The following is a 21,063-nucleotide window of genomic DNA, read 5'->3' as shown; positions in this document are numbered from 1 at the left end:
CATCTTAACATTGGTACAGGTAAGATGATTTGTGCCGGCTTTCCCTTCCTTAGGTTGCCAGACAAGCTATTACTTGCCCCTTCGTAGGTATTTCAGGTTCATTAAGAACATATTTTGTCTGTCTTGCTTATAGCTTTCCTAGTAACACACTGCACTAATGAATGTTGTGGTTTGTTTTAAAATTGAATGAGAAGTGTGAAGGAGAGGACTTCATCTCTCACTGTGTTCACAACATTTGTTACGGTACATAAGAATATGTGTTGCTTGTATTTTAAAGCAGTGGAGTGTGGTGCTGAATATTTGGTTAATTGTGGAAGGTTCCTGAACATCCACTTAGCATCCTACCTACAGAAGATTAAATCCATCAACCTCTAACTGTATAATCCTCACTGCGTGTGTGTTGAATGTGTGCAGATGAGTTAAATACATGTGTGTTCCTAGAGCAGATTGAGTTCAGTTGTGCTTCAGTTTAATACTAAATTTGTTTTTGTAACATGTACCTTCTGCTTTTTCATGGGTGGTTCATCAGCCAGCACAGCACAACAGACTATTGTGTTAATAATGCAACCCCCCCCCCCCCCCCCCCACACACACACACACACACACACACACACACACACACACACACACACACATACACACACACACACACACTCACCCCTACACATGCAGATCCGGGGTAAACATCACTGCAACTTTGCAGCTTAACAAAACACTATTCTACAGTCCCCACCATCATACTCAGTAACCAAATTTATGAGGTAAACACTGGGATGATATGCAAAATTTGGTTTTCAAGTGTCTTGTGTCTCTAACAAACCTCACTGTAGCATTTCCCTGAGATTAGTTGAATCAAAGGCTGCTTTTATGATCTTTACTATGCGTTACTATATGAATATAGGTAGGTAGATGGACAACATAGAGTAATGTGTTTTTTCAGTGTTCTGATGAATGAAGGAAGGAAATCTTAACAATGGTCAGAGAGCAGGATTTCACTGCTGACCTCAGCATCCTGTAGTGGCAGACATGTTCTTGCACTTTCAACTGTGCCCCACATTAATGTTGGGAAAAGTGGCAGAATTGCTCTTTACAGGATCAGACAAATAACACTGAAAGAATGAAGTTCCAGAAGTTAAACCTGTCACACCAAGATCAGAGCTGATTCTACTCATCTGGATTTGAAGACTGTCTGTTAGCAGTATAGTACTATATAGTTGTGCAGATACATCCTAGGTGCTTTTACATAGACATATACAATAAGTCCACAGCATGAAAATCCTGTTTGATTTGCATGAAAACATTCTGCCCTGTGTTGTGTCCTGAGTGGAGGTAGACAAAGAGCACTGCCATTTGATGTATACAGCATATAACCTAGATGAAAAGGCACATCTAATTTAGAACAATGTAGCAGAACACCTTTTGCCAAAATTATTCTAAATTTTGTGGCTGTTAAGGCATTTATGCTCCAGGTGCAAGCATGTGGAATTTTGTTTTTAAAACTCAACTGGTTCATGAAGTGTTTCCTTAGGCTATCAGAAGCAAGCAAACCTGCCAGATGTGAATTTGATATTTTTTACAATAAAGCATGTCTCTATTCTTCACAGCTCACTGTGACTATGGGCGGCAGTGTAGCATAGTGGTTAAGGAGCAGGTCTCATAACTGAAAGGTTGCTGGTTTGATTTGAGGGCACTGCTGCTGAACCCTTGGGCAAGGTGTTTAACCCATAATTGTCTCGGTAAGTATCCAGCTGTATAAGTGGATAACATTGTAAAAAAAACTGTAATTGAAATAAGTCACTCTGGATAAGAGCATCTGCTACATGCCAGTAATGTAATGTAATGTAATCGATTTTGTTTAATGTTACGCTTCCTGCAATTGGTACAATAATGTTTAATTTTAGAACAGCTGAGTAGTTAGCTGGGGACCTTCATAGCCATTGCATAGCTAACCAAACTATACTATATACTAGCTAGCTAGTATTGTTGCAACAGGAACAGCTGCTGCTAATGTGATTCATGTTTTAAGTTGCTTGAAAGTGGAGAAAATGTGCATAATTAGATGAGGTGTCTCACTCACGTGCAGTTCATGACTCCACTTCAGCCACCCACCTGTTGTGCTCAGGTCTCGCCTCCTCTGCATGAATGTGTTTACTGCGTAAATACAATTCAAGTAATTTCTAGTTGTGACACCACAACATTCTGAACAGGTCCTGGGTAAATTATTTTAGTTTTTACAATCTCTATACTATCAGTGTTACAGGGTGCGTTTTTACTACTTACCCAAATGTTGGGCATTGTCATATCATACCTGCCCCTGACATTTTTAAGAACTCTTTTTGTATATGCACCTTTACTGTGACTGTGTTCCTGTTTAATTTTTTCAAGTGAGCCTCAGTCAGTTGAGGGCCTTGTTCCAAGTACAGGGTGAACCCTACATCTCTGCCATGTTATTTGTTGACAGTAGTCAGAAGCCCGCCTTAGCAGAATAAGTTGGTTTTGTTCCACTGTGGTAGATTGAGGATATTTGACGGGGTTGTTGGAACATGTTCAGATGCCTGAGTTGCTCAGATGGCAGTCAGTATGCCCATCTTCTGTTACATGTTTGTTTTTCATGTACTGTGGAACTTGAAGCATGAAAAATAGTGGTGCTGGCATGCACATAGAAGATTTCTTTTCCAATGTCCTGTGGCCCTGTGTGACTGCAGGAGATGTTGCACTGGGAGATGAGCCTGACGCACAACTGGTGATTATAATAATTGTGTGGGGAAAAAGGGGGAAGAAATTAAGAAAAAAGGAGTGAAAAATGTTGTAGGAGGCCATAGAATATTTGCTTTGCTTATTGTGATGCTGAAATTTGCAGCAATTGCCATGTTATTTTTTAGTTTAAGAAGTTGTAGAAAGTGAGTAATGCTGTTGCCATTACAAAAGAGCAGTGAAACTGCCTCCAGTACATATCGTAAGATTTGTGGGAATTGAATCATTTCCTGAATCAGTGAAACTCAGAGAATAAACTGGGGTAAGTTTCAGTTTGAGACATGATTTCTCTCTTCCAGGAATATTTACTGAAAATCTTTCAGCAGCATACTGTAGGTCAAAGATAGGGTGCCCTGGTCCGGGATGTCAGGGTCTCAGCTGCTGCTGCTGCTTCCCAAAATAACCAACAGGCAGCCCTGATAACTTCCTGTCAGGGTTCCCAGCTACTGCTTCCTTGGGTAACCACCAGATGGCCTCACTTCCTGTTTGTTCCTGTCTCATTTAGCTAATGTTTCACACCTGTGTTGATTAGTTATTGTTGTCACCCGTGTTGTCTGATATTTAAGCCCTGCCCTTTACCGTCCTAGTTGCTCAGTCTTGAGTTGCCATGTTTTGTGTATCCACTCCTGTGCCAAGCATGATTTTGTGTTGTGGCGCTTCTTGAGTCTTGAGTAAAGAAAACTTTTTGAAGCAACATTTGTGTCCTGGGTCTTCTCTGTGTTTGGATTTATCCTGCTCCTTGCAACACTCAAGTTCTCCATGTGTTCTCTGGTTGTTGCTCCATCCAATTTCTAAATTGCTTACTTGGATCAATATTATGAAGAAATATGGATGGTGAAGTGCTGAGTGCATGAAGCACAAGGCTAGTTGCATTCATTTAGCATTGTAATTTACAGGATTTAGAATTTATAGAATTAGCTTGTCCTTCCTGAAGGTCATAATTCAATTTTCCAACTTTTGTATAACAAGAATTTCCATTGGTGCATACTGCACACATAGCCTTCTTTTAGATAGGGGCCATCCAGTTTTTACTATGATACTATCATAGATAAGAGCTTAGTATTTGATTTATATCCAGACTAATATGTCAAAATGTAAAAAGGACTTGGAGAAACACCTTGAATGTTTAAGACAATTGATTTACAGCCCACATCTGGTTCAGAGCCCTGGTACTGGCATACCAGGTCCTCAGCCATACTGCCCCTTAGATGTTGAAGCTTGCCTTGCCTTGCCCTCCATGCTAGTTGTCTGTTTGTTCTCTCTGAGACTCAACACTTATGTTAAGGCTTGGCTTTCCAGTCATGGAATGAGCTATTTAAGAAATACCTGAAGGTTTACCTCTAAAAACTGCATATGGGTTCATCAGCCTAACAGTACCACTCCAGCTGCAAAAACGCCTGGCTGCTGTTTCAAGTTAACATTGACAGTTCATGACTTGTAACTGGTTAATGCTAGAGCTTCATTTGGTGACTTGTTGAATTTTATCAGGTGGCTGTATATTTCCTTTTAGGCAGTTATATGTTAATGCTTATACTGCACCTGCTTAATTGTTATTTGAAGCCTGCATTGTATGTTCAAATTGAACAGGAAATAATAAAGAACTGTAGGAAAGAGAGCCTGCAATTCTGCACACATGGTAGTTTCAGGAGAAAACAATGACTTTCTTCCAGGAAAGTGGCACAAAGTCCTACCTTACTCCTCAAATTAAACAGTCATATGAGACATGAAGTCCATCTAGAGTGCAAGTACAGTTACAGCCTTCTTCTGTGTAATTTTGAGTATTTAAACTCCTTTTCATTATTAATTTAATAATTCACACAAATCAGCATTCATTTTTGTTGAAGGAAAAAATACTTATCTTTTTCACATTGAATTAAAAACATTTACATTTACATTTATTTATTTAGCAGACGCTTTTATCCAAAGCGACTTACAAAAGTGCATACAGTAAGTATAGAGACAGTACGGGGACAGGATGTGTACAGTTCCACAATGAGACAATTCTCAGCTGAGAGCAAGGTCTGTTTGAGGTCACAGTACTATCAGATTTGTACAACTACAGCGTATAGGACAACTAATACGATACACCTTCAAACAGCAAACTTCAACAACTTCAAACAGCGCAATGAGTGTCAGGGTAAAGGCGGCAACAAAAAACAATTTAAAAAGCATAGCAATTTACAACAGCACTGATTGGGGGGGGAGGCAGCAATTGTGTGCTGGGTCAGTCCAGGTAGAGTCTGAAGAGGTGCGTCTTCAGGCCCCGTCTGAAGGAATGGGGTGAAGGAGCTGTCCGTAGCAGGACAGGGAGTTCTTTTCACCACTGGGAAGCAAACATCTGCTATTGGCAAGTCCACCAGTCCTTGTGACTAATTCCATGGTCTCACTCATTTTTCCTCTCTTTGTGCAGTTGTAACTGGTGATTACTTTGCTCTCTCCCTGAGCTGGAACTGCAGCCCGATGCTCCTTGCAGATCATGCATAGCTGGCAGCTATTGGCTCTGCTTGTGGTCCTTAGCATTCAAGAGAACTATTCCACACATGGTGAGTTCAGAACCCGGTCCAGGATCACATCAAATCTAACCCACCTCTTGACTCTGTAAACTATAGCCTAACTTTAGGGCACACAACTAAAAAAAAACAGTCACACATCGGGAGAAGTTTAGTTTATGGTAATGAATGACAAAAATACTTTTTTGTGAAATTTGCACAATAGTGTTGGAGGGTGCTGAAATTTAGCTGTGGGTAGATAGAAATGTGCATGTTTATGGATAAGTTTGCCAATGTCATTGGTGACTATGGAGCAGTGCATACTGGGATGCTGAGGGGCAAATGTGTCAGCAGGGCTCCATGTGATGAAGGTGGATCCAGAGTGGACGTTGCAAAGAATTTCTGTCACATGGAGGGATGACCTTGATTTCACCAAAAACATAAATGGGAAATTTTACTATGAAATTGAAGTCCTCCACACTGAAACATACCATGTTCAGCATCATGTAAGTGCTTGTTTTTTACTAGAGAGAAAGAATATCTACTCATCTGAAGCAACAGTTGAGTACAATGTGCAAGACACAGCAGGATTTAATTAGAATATTCAAATTTCAATGCAATGCTTTATTTACAACAAATATTTCAAACACCTTGGAACAAGATTCTTCTCTTTTCCTACAACCACTTTGCATCTTGGAAAGGACAGCTTTACATAAACTGAATATTCAAAGTTAGTGTGATTCTGTTTTTTTTTTTTTTGTCCTTTGATCCTTTGACCCTATTATTGTTGCCGCTAATAATTGTCATATATTTATCAATATAATGAGCGCTTTGAATTATAGGGTTGTATGGCTTTTAAGTCAAAAATTACTCATAAACAGAAATGCTTTTTGTTAATTTTCTGTTCAACTGGTTAAAAACCTAAAATTACTTTTGAAAAAACTTTTAAAATGTATATAGATCTCATTCAAAACAATGCTATGATGTGTGACTTGTAAAACTTTATATTGTGTCTGAAAGCTGTGCAGATAGATCTGTGTATCTCTAAGCTATTGTTAACTTGCTACATTAAACTTCCAAGAGCATTTCTTTATGGTTAAATCAAAGTGGATGGCCTGTTTAAGGGAAAGGCATTTTAGGTTCTGACTGACAGTATAATTCATTGTGAGATGGTCTGGTAAATGCACAGGAGGCTATTGAGGTGAGACCAGACCAGGTTGGCAAGGTCCATCACTGGAACTGGACGTCCCCCATTCCCTTGGAATGCACCTCCCACTCAGTCAGAGTCCGCTCCCAACACCAAGGACGCAGCAGCCCGTGGACCCCCCTACAGACCATCCCTGGTCAGTATAATCACAGAAACATACTGTATATACACCACACAACCAACTGCCAGAGTGTTGATGTCATGACACATGACAGGCGTCTTAAGAATTCTCTAGTAGAAAGAGAAGTAACAGTTACATGTGAAATTCAACTAACAACACAATGACTCATTGAATTGCATTAAAAGCAGGATTACTGCACATGCTGCATTTTGTCTCCCTTCCAGGGAAAGATGTTTCCTCCCACAAACACATGCAGGTGTTTCCAAAGGATAGAGTGATCACCCCTGGCAGCAGCCTGATGTTCTGCTGCATACTGAGAGAGGGACATGAATTAAATACAATAGATTATGACATTATTGGGAAAACAAGTATTCACCTGAATGCCACCCAGATCAGCAATCGAACCTACGCCGTGGACATCATCGAGCACAACCAGAAGCCATCTGAAAGCGCTGGCAATGATGTGTTCTGTTCTAGTACTGCAGAGGACGGAACACAAGGTGCCACTGTATTTGTTGGCTGTAAGTATATTTCTCAGGATTCCTTGAGCTCCACCCCTAGAGCTGTGCATTTTGTTTTTTTTTTCAGAGTTTCACTAAATTGACTTAAGTATTTCAGTGGCCTATTTTCATTCCACTGAACATTTAAGGAGCTGTCGTTTACATTCATGTGTATTGCTCTGGCAGGTGCTCTTATCCAGAGTGACTTACAAAAAATACATTCGGCACAGTTAGGCCAGTAATTTCACCAATACTGAAGCATTAGTGGCATCCTTGAAATGTAGTATCATTTTGTGAAATATAAAGACAGTAAATCCTGCCATAAGGTACACAACCATATTATCCTACCACCAGTTTCCAGCTAGATATGGCCTCGTGCTTGTATGATCCCTCAGTCTTGTATGTCCAGATTGAAGTTTTTTGATAGAATTTTTCTTTTTTCTAATGACCTTGTGTGATTGGTTTAAGCTGTTCCAAAATGATTTTACAAATAATCTTCTCTTGGGGCCCTGCAAGAGTTCAGTGAAACCCACTGTGCCTGCTCATTTGTGGTCCCATATACCCTTATCATGTTACATCAGCAGTGAACCAAACATTGATCCTGATTTCTTTCCATAATTTCCTTTTTTGTTGAAATATGTTTTTAGATGTTTGTTTGTTCAGATATATTGATAGTACTCATACATATTTCATTCAGTTGAAAGAATTAAAACTGGTTTAGTAAATAGGGTCCTAGGACCTATTCTGAGGAGCACTGGTGTGGCCTTGAAGAACCTTCAGCCCACCAAGCAATCATGTATAATTTACATGTGCACATTAGTGGCTAAGGAATGATAGGGTTCTGGTTTTTAAGCTGTTTGTAAAGCTCGGGACTACTTGTTTATGTGCACTTTTTCTGGAGTTTGTCTAAAGTGATTGAAGCCCACAGATCTGCCCCACTGATAACAAATGAAGGATATATCAGAAACAAAATGAGAAACTAAAAACTAACAAATAATGAAATAATGAAAAAATAGTATCAATGAAAGTATCACATAAAGACAGTTGAGGTGTAGTCAAATTGAATGAAATGACTAACAATCAGTAACAGGATACAAACATAATGATAGCAAATTATGTTCGTTGGTTGGATCAGAGGTCAGATGATCGTGACTTGTGACCTCCTCCCTTTAGATCCCCCTGATGACCAGGACTTTGTGTGCGAAACGGATCTTGTGTCTGTGGAGTGTCAATGGAACCAGGGTCGGCCCACATACCTGGTGGGAAAGCATAGGACTCAGTACACCCTGAATGGAAGGTACAACACCTGCAAGCTGTCATGCCTCCAAGGTCTCCCAAAATACCTTCAGAGCGAGTTATGTAAATGACCTTGAGGTTAAGTTTTCTCCCGGTCTGTCAGTTGTATTCAGTGCACTGAATATGATTTTGGTATATGATTTTGTAACAGTGGGCCTCCTATTCTAGTTCTCACAGTTCTCAGACTCAATTAATGCCTTTTAAAATAATATTAATCTCATCATTTTAACCTACTACTTCTCAGACGTTGTGAGGAAGCTGAATCAGGTGGACCAGTACGGCATTGCAAATGGACTATGAATGGGAAACAGGAAGAGATGACCTGGAACTTGACTGCCAAAAACCAATTAGGCAGCGTGGAGCTCACAGACACAGCAGATCTCATGCACAGACGTAAGACCTCCCCATTCCACTGGTCCAATGGCACCAACAAGTAATCATTTGAGGGTCCATGCTGAGTTGAAGCTGTCCACTTTGGAACACATCCTAAAATCATAAAATCATAAAAATCATAAAAATATTACTCATTGCCATCACTTTCACGTGCCATGAGTATGTTTGGGTATTTGGTAATGGTGATCCCTTTGTTATGTCCTAACTCAGTGCTTCCAGTCCTGGTTCTGGATTTAGTCCTCAGGAGTTTTACATCATTGAAGATTGATTTAGCTTTTCAGCAAATAGTGGTCTGAATCTGAGGGCACTTGATTGCCTTCTGCTTTAACCCTTCCGCGTGTACAGTCACACTGGTGTGATTATCCCTTTCGCACGTATGGTCAAACCGGTGTGATTAGAACACTAGATTGGACAAATTCCAGCTAACGTTAGCTTTGAGGAAACAGTGATTCAATGTAACAAAGTACAGCAAATGCAGTAGTGATAACTATGAGAAGCTTAATAACAAAAACTAAAACATAACAAACCACGTAATGTAATACACGCTACATAACATTAAATAAGTCACATACGAAAGGGTTAAATAATGTTATGGATGAGAAGTGTAGTTGCATGTGTGCAAAACAATGCTCATTTGGATTGGTTTCGAATGAATTAAGATTCAATGGTTGTCCTCTTAATTGTGGTATGTAGCCTGGGAAATTAAAGAACTATTTTATTAACTGAGACAGTTTTGTTTGAAGATCAGACATTAAAAATGTAATTTGAAGAAAAAACTTAGCTTTTGCCTTTTTAAAAACACACAGCTCCATGAACTGATAGCAGATAACTGTCAATAAATGTCAAATCTAAACCAACAGTTACAAGAGTAGTGGTAACTTGGTAACTAAAGTTTGAAATACCCCTCTGTGGCAACTCCCAAGATGAGGTCTTAAGGCCTTAAGTGGTAGCTTTGGAAGGCAGCTTTAAAGTGTAAACTCAGGGTCCTCTTGCACCCACAGCTGGTCTGCTGATTCTCTCCACAGTTCATCTACAGGCACCATCAGACGTGGCAACAGAGGTACACGCCCGAAACGCCACTGTTAAGTGGAAATGGAATGTTACAGAGTACCAGAAATTGCCATTGGTGTGTCAGTTGCAACTGAATAGCAGTATGGTGAGTACCTGCTATCAAGACAGAATAAAAGAGACAAGACTTACAGAAAATATGTGGAGAACACAGCATTTTCTGTCATGTTGCTTCTGTAGGAGGCATTGATTTGAAGGGCTGCTTTCTGAAGGAGTGTCAGTGTTGAGTTAGGTAAGGTTTGTATTAGTTTTTTTCAGTCGTTCTCTGGAAAAGATCTAGAGACTTGTTTGAAAATGAATCCGAAAGAGGGTGTTGAGCCGGTTGTAATCAGAAAACACCAAGTTCGTGGTCCTTACAAGGCAGATTTATCTATCCTCAACACATGCCATTTCATCTGTAAGAGGGAGTCAAACATAATCTTCATATCTTCAAAAGCAATAAAAGAGGGAGCCCACATATATTTAGTTTGGATTTTGTTGATTTTGTAAGGTAAACTTACAGCTCTTCATGCATGTTCTATTCAGCTTGACTCCCCCTTTTTAAGTTGACTTTTCCTTTTCAATTATTTACTGAGCTGGATTCAGTCCATTAAATTGAAATCAGGGCGATTCTGTGACTGCAGTTCTGTTTTTGTATATTCTGTATATTTACACATCTGTTTCGTTACTTTTTTTTTTCTCAGGAGCACTACACTGGAAAAGGAGTGTCTCTGGTGCTGTTGAAAGATCTGCTGCCTGACACGACTTACAGCCTTAAGGTGCACTGTGGCTCAGATCAGAACTTTTGGAAGTGGAGCAGCTGGAGTTCAGTGCATGTCTTCCACACCAAAGAGGACTGTGAGTAACTGGAAGCAGTTACTACACGTTCATCAGTGTCAGAAGGGATTTTATACGTTTCCAGATATGTTGCCACAAGGTGGTGCCATTTCCATGTAAATCAAACCATCCGCTGCACTTTACAACTTTGTGGGAGTTCCAGAGGTTGTGATAAAAACACAACAGTCCTGACAAACCTCTGTCTACAAAGGTCAACAGACATGCTCATCCATGCTCATAAAATTCTCTACCAAATTATTAGATAAAACCTTCTTAGTTTAACTCCTGACTAAACTGTTTTGGTTCCTGAATTAGAATTAGCAGTGGTGGTTAGAGGTACTATTCCCCCCCCCCCCCCCCCCCCCACCCACACACACACACACACACACGCTCACACACACCTGCGTGATGTGAGATTAAATCTGATTAACCCACTTCTGTTTCTAGGTCCAAATGCCCCAGACGTATGGATACAGATGGACAGCAATTACACAGGTCTTGTCATGTGGAAAGTAAGTACAGTTTTAACCCCTGTGCCATGCATGGATTTCTCTGCTCGCTTTTCAGTGAGTCCAAATCAGAATTAGTGTCAGAATTATCACACAACAATGGTCTCTCTTGACAAAATAGAAGTATTGCTACTCAGGGAAATAATGACAATATTATCATGAGCCCTATCCTGAGAGCTTTAGAGAATAGGAGTCAAGACACAGTTGCGAGTAAATGAAATAACAAAGTAGAAGGTACAAGTCTGTACTGTATTTGAATTGCTTCAGTAACATCAGTGTACCATTGCCAAAATCATCAAAAATTAAGAGTATCTAAGACTCTTCAAGGACTTAAGATGTACCTGATATGTATATAATTCTGGTCAAAGAAGAATGAGACCAGGCAGCTGTCTTTAATATTTTTGTACTTTGTTACCCCCCCCCCCAGCGTCTCTCCAAGAGTGAGAGTCATGGCCAGATCTTGGGGTATGAGGTGACTTTGGGGAGCTCCATGAAGAGGGAGACAGAGAAGTCCACTGTGGCCTGCTCTGTGGACTGTGGTCCTCCAGGCCATTGCAGTGCCCCCTTCAGACTGGGGGACGGTGGAGATCGTATTGTCACGGTTAAAGCCTTAAACTCAGCCGGCTCCTCCCCTCCTGCCAGCATCACCGTCCCCAGGCTTGTGTCAGGTGAGAGGAGGACCAGACCTGAGGGTGGCATTGTAGCAGGGTGTTTCAGGAACAGGCCTCGTAGCCAAAAGGTTGTCGATTCGATTCCCTGCTGTGGCACAAGCAACCAAGATAACAGTCTGTAATTCTGCCCTTTTCCACGAAGATCGGAATTGTGCCTTGTTTTTCCTTATACACTGCTGCTGTACCCCTGGGCAAGGTACTTAATCCACAACTGCCTCAGTAAATATCCAGCTGTATAAATGGATAACATTGTAAAAAAAATTGTAACCAATGTAAGTCGCTCTGGATAAGAGCATCTGCTAAATGATAATAATGTAATGTAATGTAATAAGGTAGCAAAAGGTGAGAGGAAACAAATCTGGTAGAAAGAGACTGACTAAGCACTCTGCTAAAAGCAGTTGGAGATCAGCGGATGTAGAGTATGATGATGTAGGATATCAGGTAAAGAGGAGCAGACTGTCAAAGCAAAACATTATTTGAAGCAAATATCATGAAATGAATTGGGGCCATGAACTGAACCAAGTAAGCAGGTAGCTTGAATGCAATGTGGAACTAGACAAGCTGAGCACCAGAATTCTGTGTACATTAGGAATATAGAGATTAGAGTGGCAGCTGAATGACAGTAAGAGTAAAGAGAATTCATGTTTTTATTTTTAAAAATATGAATACTATATAAAAGAATCAGTAAGGGCACACTTGAAAATAAAGGGTGTTGAGAGGAAAAGGAAGGGGAAGAAAGTTATGCCCAGGTCTTTAGCTCAAGGGCTATGGGAGAAAGTGACAGTCTCCAGATATTCTGTTAGGTGAACAGGAGGGAGAAATATGACTCTTGAAGGGTCATATTCTGTCACTCCATCACGACTCTGTCTTGTGTTTGCAGATGATGAGGTCACTGTCTTGTTGGTCTCGGGCAGCAGTGGCCATTTTGACTTGTCCTGGCCCCCAGGTGCCAGTGCCACCTGTGGGTACATTGTAGAGTGGTACCCCACCCACATCAGGCGTAACTGCAGTTTCAATTGGATGAAGGTGCCCGTCGGAAACACAAGCACCACAATCCAGTCAGGTGAGTCTGGGAAAACAGCTAGCACTGTGAGTGGTTATGAAGTGGAGATGTACTCTTACAAATTCCTTTGCAGAAAAATTGTCAAAGACATTTAATTGTATTGTTTTCAATTGCTACTCATAACTACTGCTAGTCAACTCAGTGAAATAGTATGCAATATTTACTACCGATAATACGTATCGTAATTAAATTTCACATATTTGATAGTGTTATATTCATTGAAACTTTTACTTTTTTGACATTATCTTGCCACCACAGAATATTGTCAATGATGAAATGGGATCGTGGGAATAACAAGTCAGGAGAGGCTGGATTAGAGACAAGAGCAAAAGCCACTTCCCAAAGTACATCTGTAGTCAAAACTGATGTCGCTTTATTTTAATACACCATGGCAGGCCAAGGCTATTCTCAGCACTATAATAGTGTTTTGCCATTTCCCTTTCTTGGCTTGTTAGTGGCAGCCAAACGAAGGTGGGGCTTCCATATCATCTCCTCCCTGGATGGAAGGGTGGATGGGTGTGTGTCTCTCTTTGTGCTTAGTCAGAACAGAGAATTTCATGACTATATTTCTGCTCTCCTTCACAGGGACCTTTGAGCCAGGGGAAAGGTACTCTTTTTCCGTCTACGCTTGCACCCCAGGAGCCCCGGAGCCTCTGGCAAGGATGCAGGGATATGCAAAGGAGCTTGGTGAGGAGGCATGGTCTGTAATTGTCCATTAGCGAGCAGTAGCAGGGGTTTGTCTGTGTTCTATTCACACTAGCCAGATCAGTCCGTTTTGCTGCACTGTTAAAAGCACTAACATTTATTAATCATTAGATAAATGAAATGAATTTCGTTTCATGCACGAAACATGAACGAAATTAACAACTGCCTTTTGAAGAGAAAAGTGGAAAGACAGAAGGAAGGAAATTGGAAGGCCTATCTTATGTTTACTGAGGATGTGAATTGTTGGGCCCCTTATCGCTCAAACTGTGACAAACAGCTTTACACAGTATAGTCACAGTATATTGTCTTGTGTGACATTGCTGAGAGTAGGCCCTTTTATGGCTGTAAGCTTTGGAGTGTTGGGCTGTGGGGGTTCCTGCTTAGAAGAGGGGATTGTGTGTTTCTGTTTCTCTCATAGAAACACAAAGTGGATCTCTCTCAGCCGTTCAGATCTTTCTTCCTGTGTGCAGTGATGCTCTCCTTTCCCAGCGTATGTGGTGAATCCCCCTTTTTTGTGTATTAACACTGTTTTCTCCCTGTTCTCTCTGGGCAGCTCCAGCCGAGGCGGTTAAAAATTTGACGGCTGAGCAGCACGGGTCAAAGATTCTGCTCCAATGGGAAGGGATTCCTCTGGAGAAGCAGAACGGATTCATCCAAGGCTATTATGTGTATATAAAGAATGGTTACCACCTCATCTCCACAGGTAACCGCAACAGAGCACTGTGCACAAACACAGGAGGCAGGCATACAGATAGAAACAAAATGTGTGCTTGGCATTGAGTGACGGTGATGTTATCACAGTGATGGTATGGTACATACATTTTGTGATCTGATGTGATGTGGTGCTAACACGCTTTGTAGCTTATCAGCCAATGTGCTATTTAAATAACCATTCATCCCAGTAATGATTTAAATAGTTATTTACCTAACTAAATAGTAACTGACATTCAGAAGTTGATTGCTAGAGTTGCTTTTGATAAATGACGAGGGGCTCCTGAGGGACACAGCTGGCAGGGCTCTTGTCTTGTGCACAAGCTGAGCCCTATGGCCCGGGCTTGAAACCAGCCATGCTGACTGCCAGCAAGGACTGGGAGCCTGCGGTGCCAGAACACTTTTGATAGGGGTGGGCAGGTCAGCTAGATTTTCCTCATCTCACTGTTCTCAGGTACTATGCAATTTATAAAACATCCGCAGGTTGCTCAGGTCAGTCATCAGTGGAGTAGCACATATACTCCAATGAGCACCAACTTATAGTGTACTATAGTGTACTGTGGGACTTGTAGTGGTCAAAACAGCCATTGGCTGCATGTGAGTGTATCGAAGGATTCCATTCACCTCACCTCATTCACCAATGTATCCCAGACAGCTGATTTGGCCAGCAGGTCAGCTCTCTAAGACCAGGAGTGGAGACCATTGATACACAGTTTTTAACTTGACAAGATTAAATAGCCAATACTGACAAATAATTTGCTAGGATTAAATATGCATTATTGATATATCTATATCTGCTGTCGTAACAGCAGAGAGAGAAGACATGTTGCAAATGAGGAAAGATGACTGATGCAGGATAGTTGATTTGTATTAATAATACAATTATCTTTATCTTGTTTTCTGTTCATCTGTTTGTTTAACACTTTGCTAGAGAACATCACAGAAGTTGATGCCAAGAGCTACACATTGAGAAACCTGCTGTACGGTGGTGTCTATGACGTCACAGTAAAGGCTTACACATTAGGGGGAGAAGATGAGGGGGCCACAGCCGTCATCAAGTTTGACCCTCCCAGTAAGTGTCATTTTACCCTGACTTAGTGTCTTAGTGTCTTTGAGTTACAATAAGGTGAAGTCAGATTCAGGCGGGTAAATCAGTCACCAACCACCAATGGTTATGTGGCATTCCTGATGTGATCTTCTTTCTGCAGCTGATTGGCTGATCGTGGGGACCTTTACCACCTCTGCTGCATTGACCTGCATCCTAATCCTCATCATTGTCTCCTGCTACTGGAAAAGGAAATGGTAAGGGAGGCTGTTTTGTTTTGACATTTAATCAAGCAAATAAGGATGTTTGATTTTTGTTCTTCTTCCAGGAGACCTCATTCCATAAAAATGTTTAGGGAATATAACTCTGACTGGAACTAATGTTTTGTTTGGGAATTGTTGACTCAGTGCTTGTGAGTGGTCTTATGGTCTCACCTGAAACAGAAGTGCTACAATGAAGAGTAGGCACTGAAGAATACAGAATGTCAAAGGACAGAGGGACAGATATAATAAAGGACTGGGTGGGCTATTTGAGTGGCAAAGGCCTGAAAATCCATGTGCGGGAGTAACTAACCGGATGCAATGGGTGAAAGTCATGATGGGTGAAAGTGGCAATTAGAAACTGGAGGATAGCGTTTCCATGCGTCTTTGCCCTCGATACATTTGCATCTGCTGGTAAGGATATGTTTAACTAAATGAAAGCATTATCCATGAAAGGATTTAGCAAAGAAATTTCTTCAGGCTGACTAGCATTTGTATTTTATTTTATTATTTTTTTTTTTACCTGCACCACTTTTTAAGTAAAAGACAGTTTTTCTTTGGAGCACCTCTAACTATCATGCCATGTTCATTTCTTCAGCTTTTTGTTTTGTGATGCAGAGCAAGTTATTTCTTTATTTATTTATTTTTTGCATGACTGGTTTTAAAGTTTTGTTCTCATGTTTCATATTTTAATGCTGTAATTGGCGTTTGCGTTTGCATGTTTTCTCATTACTTGGACCAGGTAAGGTGCCATCCACTGTGTTCTGCGACATGTGTGCAATTAAATGTCTTTTATGTGGCTACATAATTATGTTTCAGTAACTGATTGTAGTAAATGGGCAATAAACTCCATGCTCATTGACTGCAACCTCATTTAGCCCTAATACGTTTGGTTCTGCCAAACACCTTAGTAAATTTCTCCTTGTGTCAGGGGCAGAACTGTCATTCTATGCAACTTATTTGAGCTGGACTCCACAATATTGGGTATTAAGCATTCTCTGTTCTGCCCTCTTTTCTGTGACAGGGTGAAGGAGAAGATTTACCCTGAGATCCCAAAACCTAGGCTCCCAGATGAATTTTTTAAATCACACGTGAGTCCTTATTTCCCTACCTGTGCTTCACTTTTCCTGTGCCTGTCTCCAGCTGTCACACAACACAAGGAGATCTGCTTCACCTGGATTCACAAAATTTGTTATCAATACCTTGGCATTTTCCATAGTTTACTTCATAAGCATCTCTGCTTTGAGTTATCATAAAACATGGCCACTGTTGAACTTCACAAAACCAGATTTTGCTTGTCCCCAGGGGTTGTTGGACATCCGGACACTGGATGTGAACCCGTGCCCTTACAGCAAAGTGCAAGTCATGGAAAACCCACTGGACAAGCTTGGAGATGTGATCTTGGTGGAAGATGGAGATGGGTACCACCCAATCGACACAGACACCAGTGGACCCATTGTCCTCAAATCCTACAGCCAGTTGGGCAACGATCTCCAGAAGCCCGTCAACTCCTCTTCTGACTCCTCCTCCGGCTCCTATGGTTCCATACAAACCGATATCACCTACACAAGACTCCAGTGTCCCACCGTCTACTCAAGCCTGTCCTCTCCACAGGGCACTCTGCCTTCTGATGTGTACAGGCCCCAGGAGACCATGTCCTGCCCCAGGCAGCCCCAGGGTGTCCCGCGTGACCTCTATCTCCATGGAGACTCTGGAGGGTATCAGCCCCAGTCCACCCAGCCACCATTGTCTCCGGTGACGGGCGGCCTGGACAGCTCCATGAGCAGCCCCACATCTGTCAACTCCTTCACTTTACTGCTCCACAACCCTGCATTAGAGAATGCCTCAGGGCGTGCCCCTTCCCTCTCATCTTCCCCTGCCTGGTTGCAAAACCTGTTGCCGCACAAATAATAACCCCATGTGTTGCACCACAGAACTCCAACCAGGGGTGTTTAGCCTGTGCCCAGGGTGTAATAACCTGTCTAATTTCTGTGCTTATGAAGAAATGCTCTGTATTGGCATTACAAGCACGTTACGATGATGTGAACTACTAAGTACAGTGCATGTGAGCTCAGAATCAGTGAATAGACTTGCATGAGAAAGGTCTTTTGTCTATGTTTATACAACTAGACCTGGAGCAGCTCACAAATGTCTTTTCTGTGATCACAACTGTCATCTTCCATGATCACAAAGAGTGCAAGGTTGGAGAATTGTAGTTACATCAACAACAAATTGCCCAGCACTACATGTACCGACATACACCGACTATAACGGTGTATATGGTATTGTAGACTAGCACAATAGGCAAGAAACAGATTGACAGAAGATTCATAACCTATTAGAGCATATACTTTACTAAAGAAGGCAATAAAGGGTACAGGTTATTGTGTTTTATGAAGATGTACACTCCATTAAGCAGGGACTTTACCAAAAGTGATTACAGAAATGAAGTCAGTTATCATCTGTGGCTATTAACAGCTTTTTTCTCAACTGCAGTCAGGATCAGCATGGCCACCTTTGACAAAATTAATTACAAAACATAGCTGTTGTTAACAGGGTTCACTCTAAAGTCAGCAAGAATACACTAAATCATACCAGCCTTCTCCATAATCCTTGTGTCTCATATTCCCAAATAAACAGTTGATGCTGAAGACAAGTGGCATGTATCAGTCCTGGTACTTTGCCGCAATCTTTATTATGGGGTCACACACAACCTGTATATTTGTCAACAGATTGTACCTCTGGCTCCTGTACACATTTCAATTGAATGATGGGACAGATCAACGGGACACATTACAGTCAGCTGCAAACTGTCAGTTTGGAAACAATGAGTTGTGTAGAATCCATATTTATGCTCTGGTGTTGCTTTCCACGGGTTGGTGCAGTTGACATTAATGTCAACATGGCATTCGGTATAAGGAATAAACACACAGGACAGTTTGGACTGTGACATTCTAAGCAGTCACAGACATGCTGCCTGAAACCTTCAGCTGAGATTTTAATTCATGCCTGCTTTTGCAAGATGTTAGAATACACATGCAATAATCTTTCCTGTAATTTCTGACAGCCTTATTAAATTGAACTGAGCATTTCTCTTTCATGTATTAATATATTCTCCTGCCAAGATTTAACATGTGTATACTCACATTTTTGTATGTGCTAGCACTGGTATACAGGTTTCTAAACATTCTCAGGTGCTTTATTGCACAAAGTGACTGCTCTACTACATTGATGCCCCCCGCAAATATTTTAAAAATGTAGTAAATGTAGCTCGCATTGTCTAGTAGATAACAGTTTGAGTAGCAAAGTCTTTTAGCTGGTACAAGTAGAAGCACTTCTGTACATTTCCTGTCTACTGTTTTGTTATTTTATCATTTTTTTCGCAGTGCTTTAAGAGTTACATTATAGTCCTATATTAGGATTGTTTTAGGTTTATGTTATGTTTTATTTTATAAACTAATTTTGTGGTAAGATATGAGTTTGTCAATTAAAGTAAGTTTAGTTGTATTAAAACTACAAATATTTCAGCATATACAAGTGGTCCTCATGCACTTTGTATTTGCTCTTTGTAAGTGGCTTTAAATAAGATTGTGATCAGTCAAAAACTGTAAACGAGACTGTAACTGTTAAACAAAAGTTTTATTTTTCTCAAACTTCTAAAAATTTTAGATTTTACCAAAGGCAAATTATTGTAAGTCCTCAGGTTCTATTTGCCTCAAAGTATAATGGTTCCAATGTAATGGTTCCAGTGTAATGCATTTACATTTGCCTTAAGATATTACTCTGTGCTTCATTCTATACATTTGTTTGACAGGCCATAAAGGTTAAAGTACAGCCCGTAGACCTTCTTACTGGCAATGATTCCGAATGAAAGCAGGAGAAGCAGCATGGGTCAGTACAATGAAAAATTCAATGGGAATGAATTGTAACAGAGGGTCTTATTTACATCCATGTAGCGAAGAGGGACTTTTAAGACTTTTAAGATTCCCTGCACAATTCAGGAGCCTTGAACCTCTACCTACCTGGGCATTTCCTGTAAAGAGGTTCATTTACAGTTCTGGTAATGACTGTCTGAACTGAACGTAGTCCTGTCTGAAAATATTTTATAGCCAGTGAGTCCTCAAGGTGTGATTACTTAAGCCTCACTGCAGCATAAACACAAAATTAAAATATTCTTTATTATGCAATAATTTATGCAAAGGGTCATTCTGTTGCATCTGAGGCAGAGTCTGTTTTCAGAAGAAGTGAATGAACAGCTGCCCAGGAAGTAGGCTAGACCATTTAGTCATTTCTTGATGCATATGAAACACTGAACACACTGTACTAGAACAGGTTTGTAACATGATGTCTTGCACTATGGTACATGTTGATCATGACATATTACACCTGAGATCAAGGGAAACACCTTTCCAGGTCATAAACAGTGCAGCAGGGGCTAACTGAACCAGGAGAGCTGTTTTGAGCTTATGGCTGCTAAGTACACTGGGCAGGGCTCAGAGTCTTAGCCAAATAGTGGTGTAAAATATTTTTATAAGATCCTTGGGTCAATGTTAAAAGTAATTATAACAGGTATGGTGATTATCCCTCTAGAGGACTCATGTTCTATCATCTCCATGGTCACCGGCTGTTTCAATGCTGACGCCTCTCTGCGGTCCCTGTGCCTTTGCGTCTTATGCTGTGCTGTACAGTGTGCACATGGCAGTAGCCACAAGCATGTATTGCTTTCATGAAGCCACAATACTCCATGTTATATGTTTCTGTTCCAATCTGTTTATAGTGTCTCTTGTTAAATAGGGAATGTGAACCATTTTTAAAATCAAAAGTTAAAAAAGAATTTTTAGGCTTGAGTGAGACAGTGACTTTTGAGGGCGTCACTGGAGCAGGCCCTTGTTTCTCCTGCTTAACCTCTTCATTGGTTTTACTCACTGTGTCCTTCTGAGCCATATTTGTGTGTTTGTGCTTGTTTGTGTATAATGTTATGTATGCTCCTGTGTGTTGGATATGTATACACTATGGCATTTCTGTGTATTGGCAGGGAACTAGGATGAAATGGATGGGAACTAAGCTGAGCCAGCTCTGTGTTGAAGCACTTGTCTGTATCATTGTCACTATCCGTAGCACTTTTCACCAATGTAAATGTAAAGCCATGGCAAAAGTTAATTGTGTCCTTAATTCTGGGCTAAATGTGTCGCATGTGAAGTAAAAGGGGTAGTGCTAGAGGACTTTGTTAAGATTCTGGAGCAGCTCCATCACCTGACTAATGAGCTTGTGATTGAGAGGCACACAAGGAGCTGCTCACTGTCGGTGGGAAGAGACATTTGGCTTCTTTATTTCAGCAATGCTGAGCAGGTTCATTCATCTTTATAGTAAGTTGACTGGCTGGCATAGTGGTGCCAGTAAACACAGTAAGCCAGCTAGATGAAGAACAGTAGATCTGCCTAACAAGTAAGCCCAT

At 40.9% G+C, this 21,063-nt stretch overlaps 1 protein-coding gene across 1 annotated transcript; it reads left to right on the top strand.

Annotated features, from left to right (window-relative positions):
• The first annotated feature begins 5,248 nt into the window (after nt 1-5,248).
• LOC118778282 (leukemia inhibitory factor receptor-like) lies at nt 5,249-17,565 on the top strand. The gene is made up of 17 exons (XM_036529751.1): nt 5,249-5,297; nt 5,598-5,749; nt 6,433-6,586; nt 6,796-7,092; nt 8,245-8,368; nt 8,612-8,760; nt 9,786-9,916; nt 10,512-10,665; nt 11,092-11,156; nt 11,581-11,821; nt 12,705-12,887; nt 13,473-13,574; nt 14,146-14,295; nt 15,235-15,375; nt 15,512-15,605; nt 16,633-16,699; nt 16,914-17,565. Exons 2-17 carry the CDS (start codon nt 5,609-5,611, stop codon nt 17,517-17,519), a joined length of 2,799 nt encoding a protein of 932 aa, XP_036385644.1. The 5' UTR covers nt 5,249-5,297; nt 5,598-5,608; the 3' UTR covers nt 17,520-17,565.
• The last annotated feature ends 3,498 nt before the right edge of the window (nt 17,566-21,063 follow it).

Source organism: Megalops cyprinoides, chromosome 5, assembly GCF_013368585.1.
Source record: "Megalops cyprinoides isolate fMegCyp1 chromosome 5, fMegCyp1.pri, whole genome shotgun sequence".
NCBI lineage: Eukaryota > Metazoa > Chordata > Actinopteri > Elopiformes > Megalopidae > Megalops > Megalops cyprinoides.
Note: the sequence above shows the minus strand (reverse complement) of the source record. Positions and strands in the feature narration are given on the sequence as shown.

Excerpts from the sequence above, each read along its gene's own strand:
- LOC118778282 (XM_036529751.1), top strand. The coding sequence starts at position 5,609 with ATGAAGGTGGATCCAGAGTGGACGTTGCAAAGAATTTCTGTCACATGG. Across the intron at positions 8,761-9,785 it reads AGCAGATCTCATGCACAGAC|TTCATCTACAGGCACCATCA; the intron begins GTAAGACCTCCC and ends TTCTCTCCACAG. Across the intron at positions 11,822-12,704 it reads CGTCCCCAGGCTTGTGTCAG|ATGATGAGGTCACTGTCTTG; the intron begins GTGAGAGGAGGA and ends TTGTGTTTGCAG.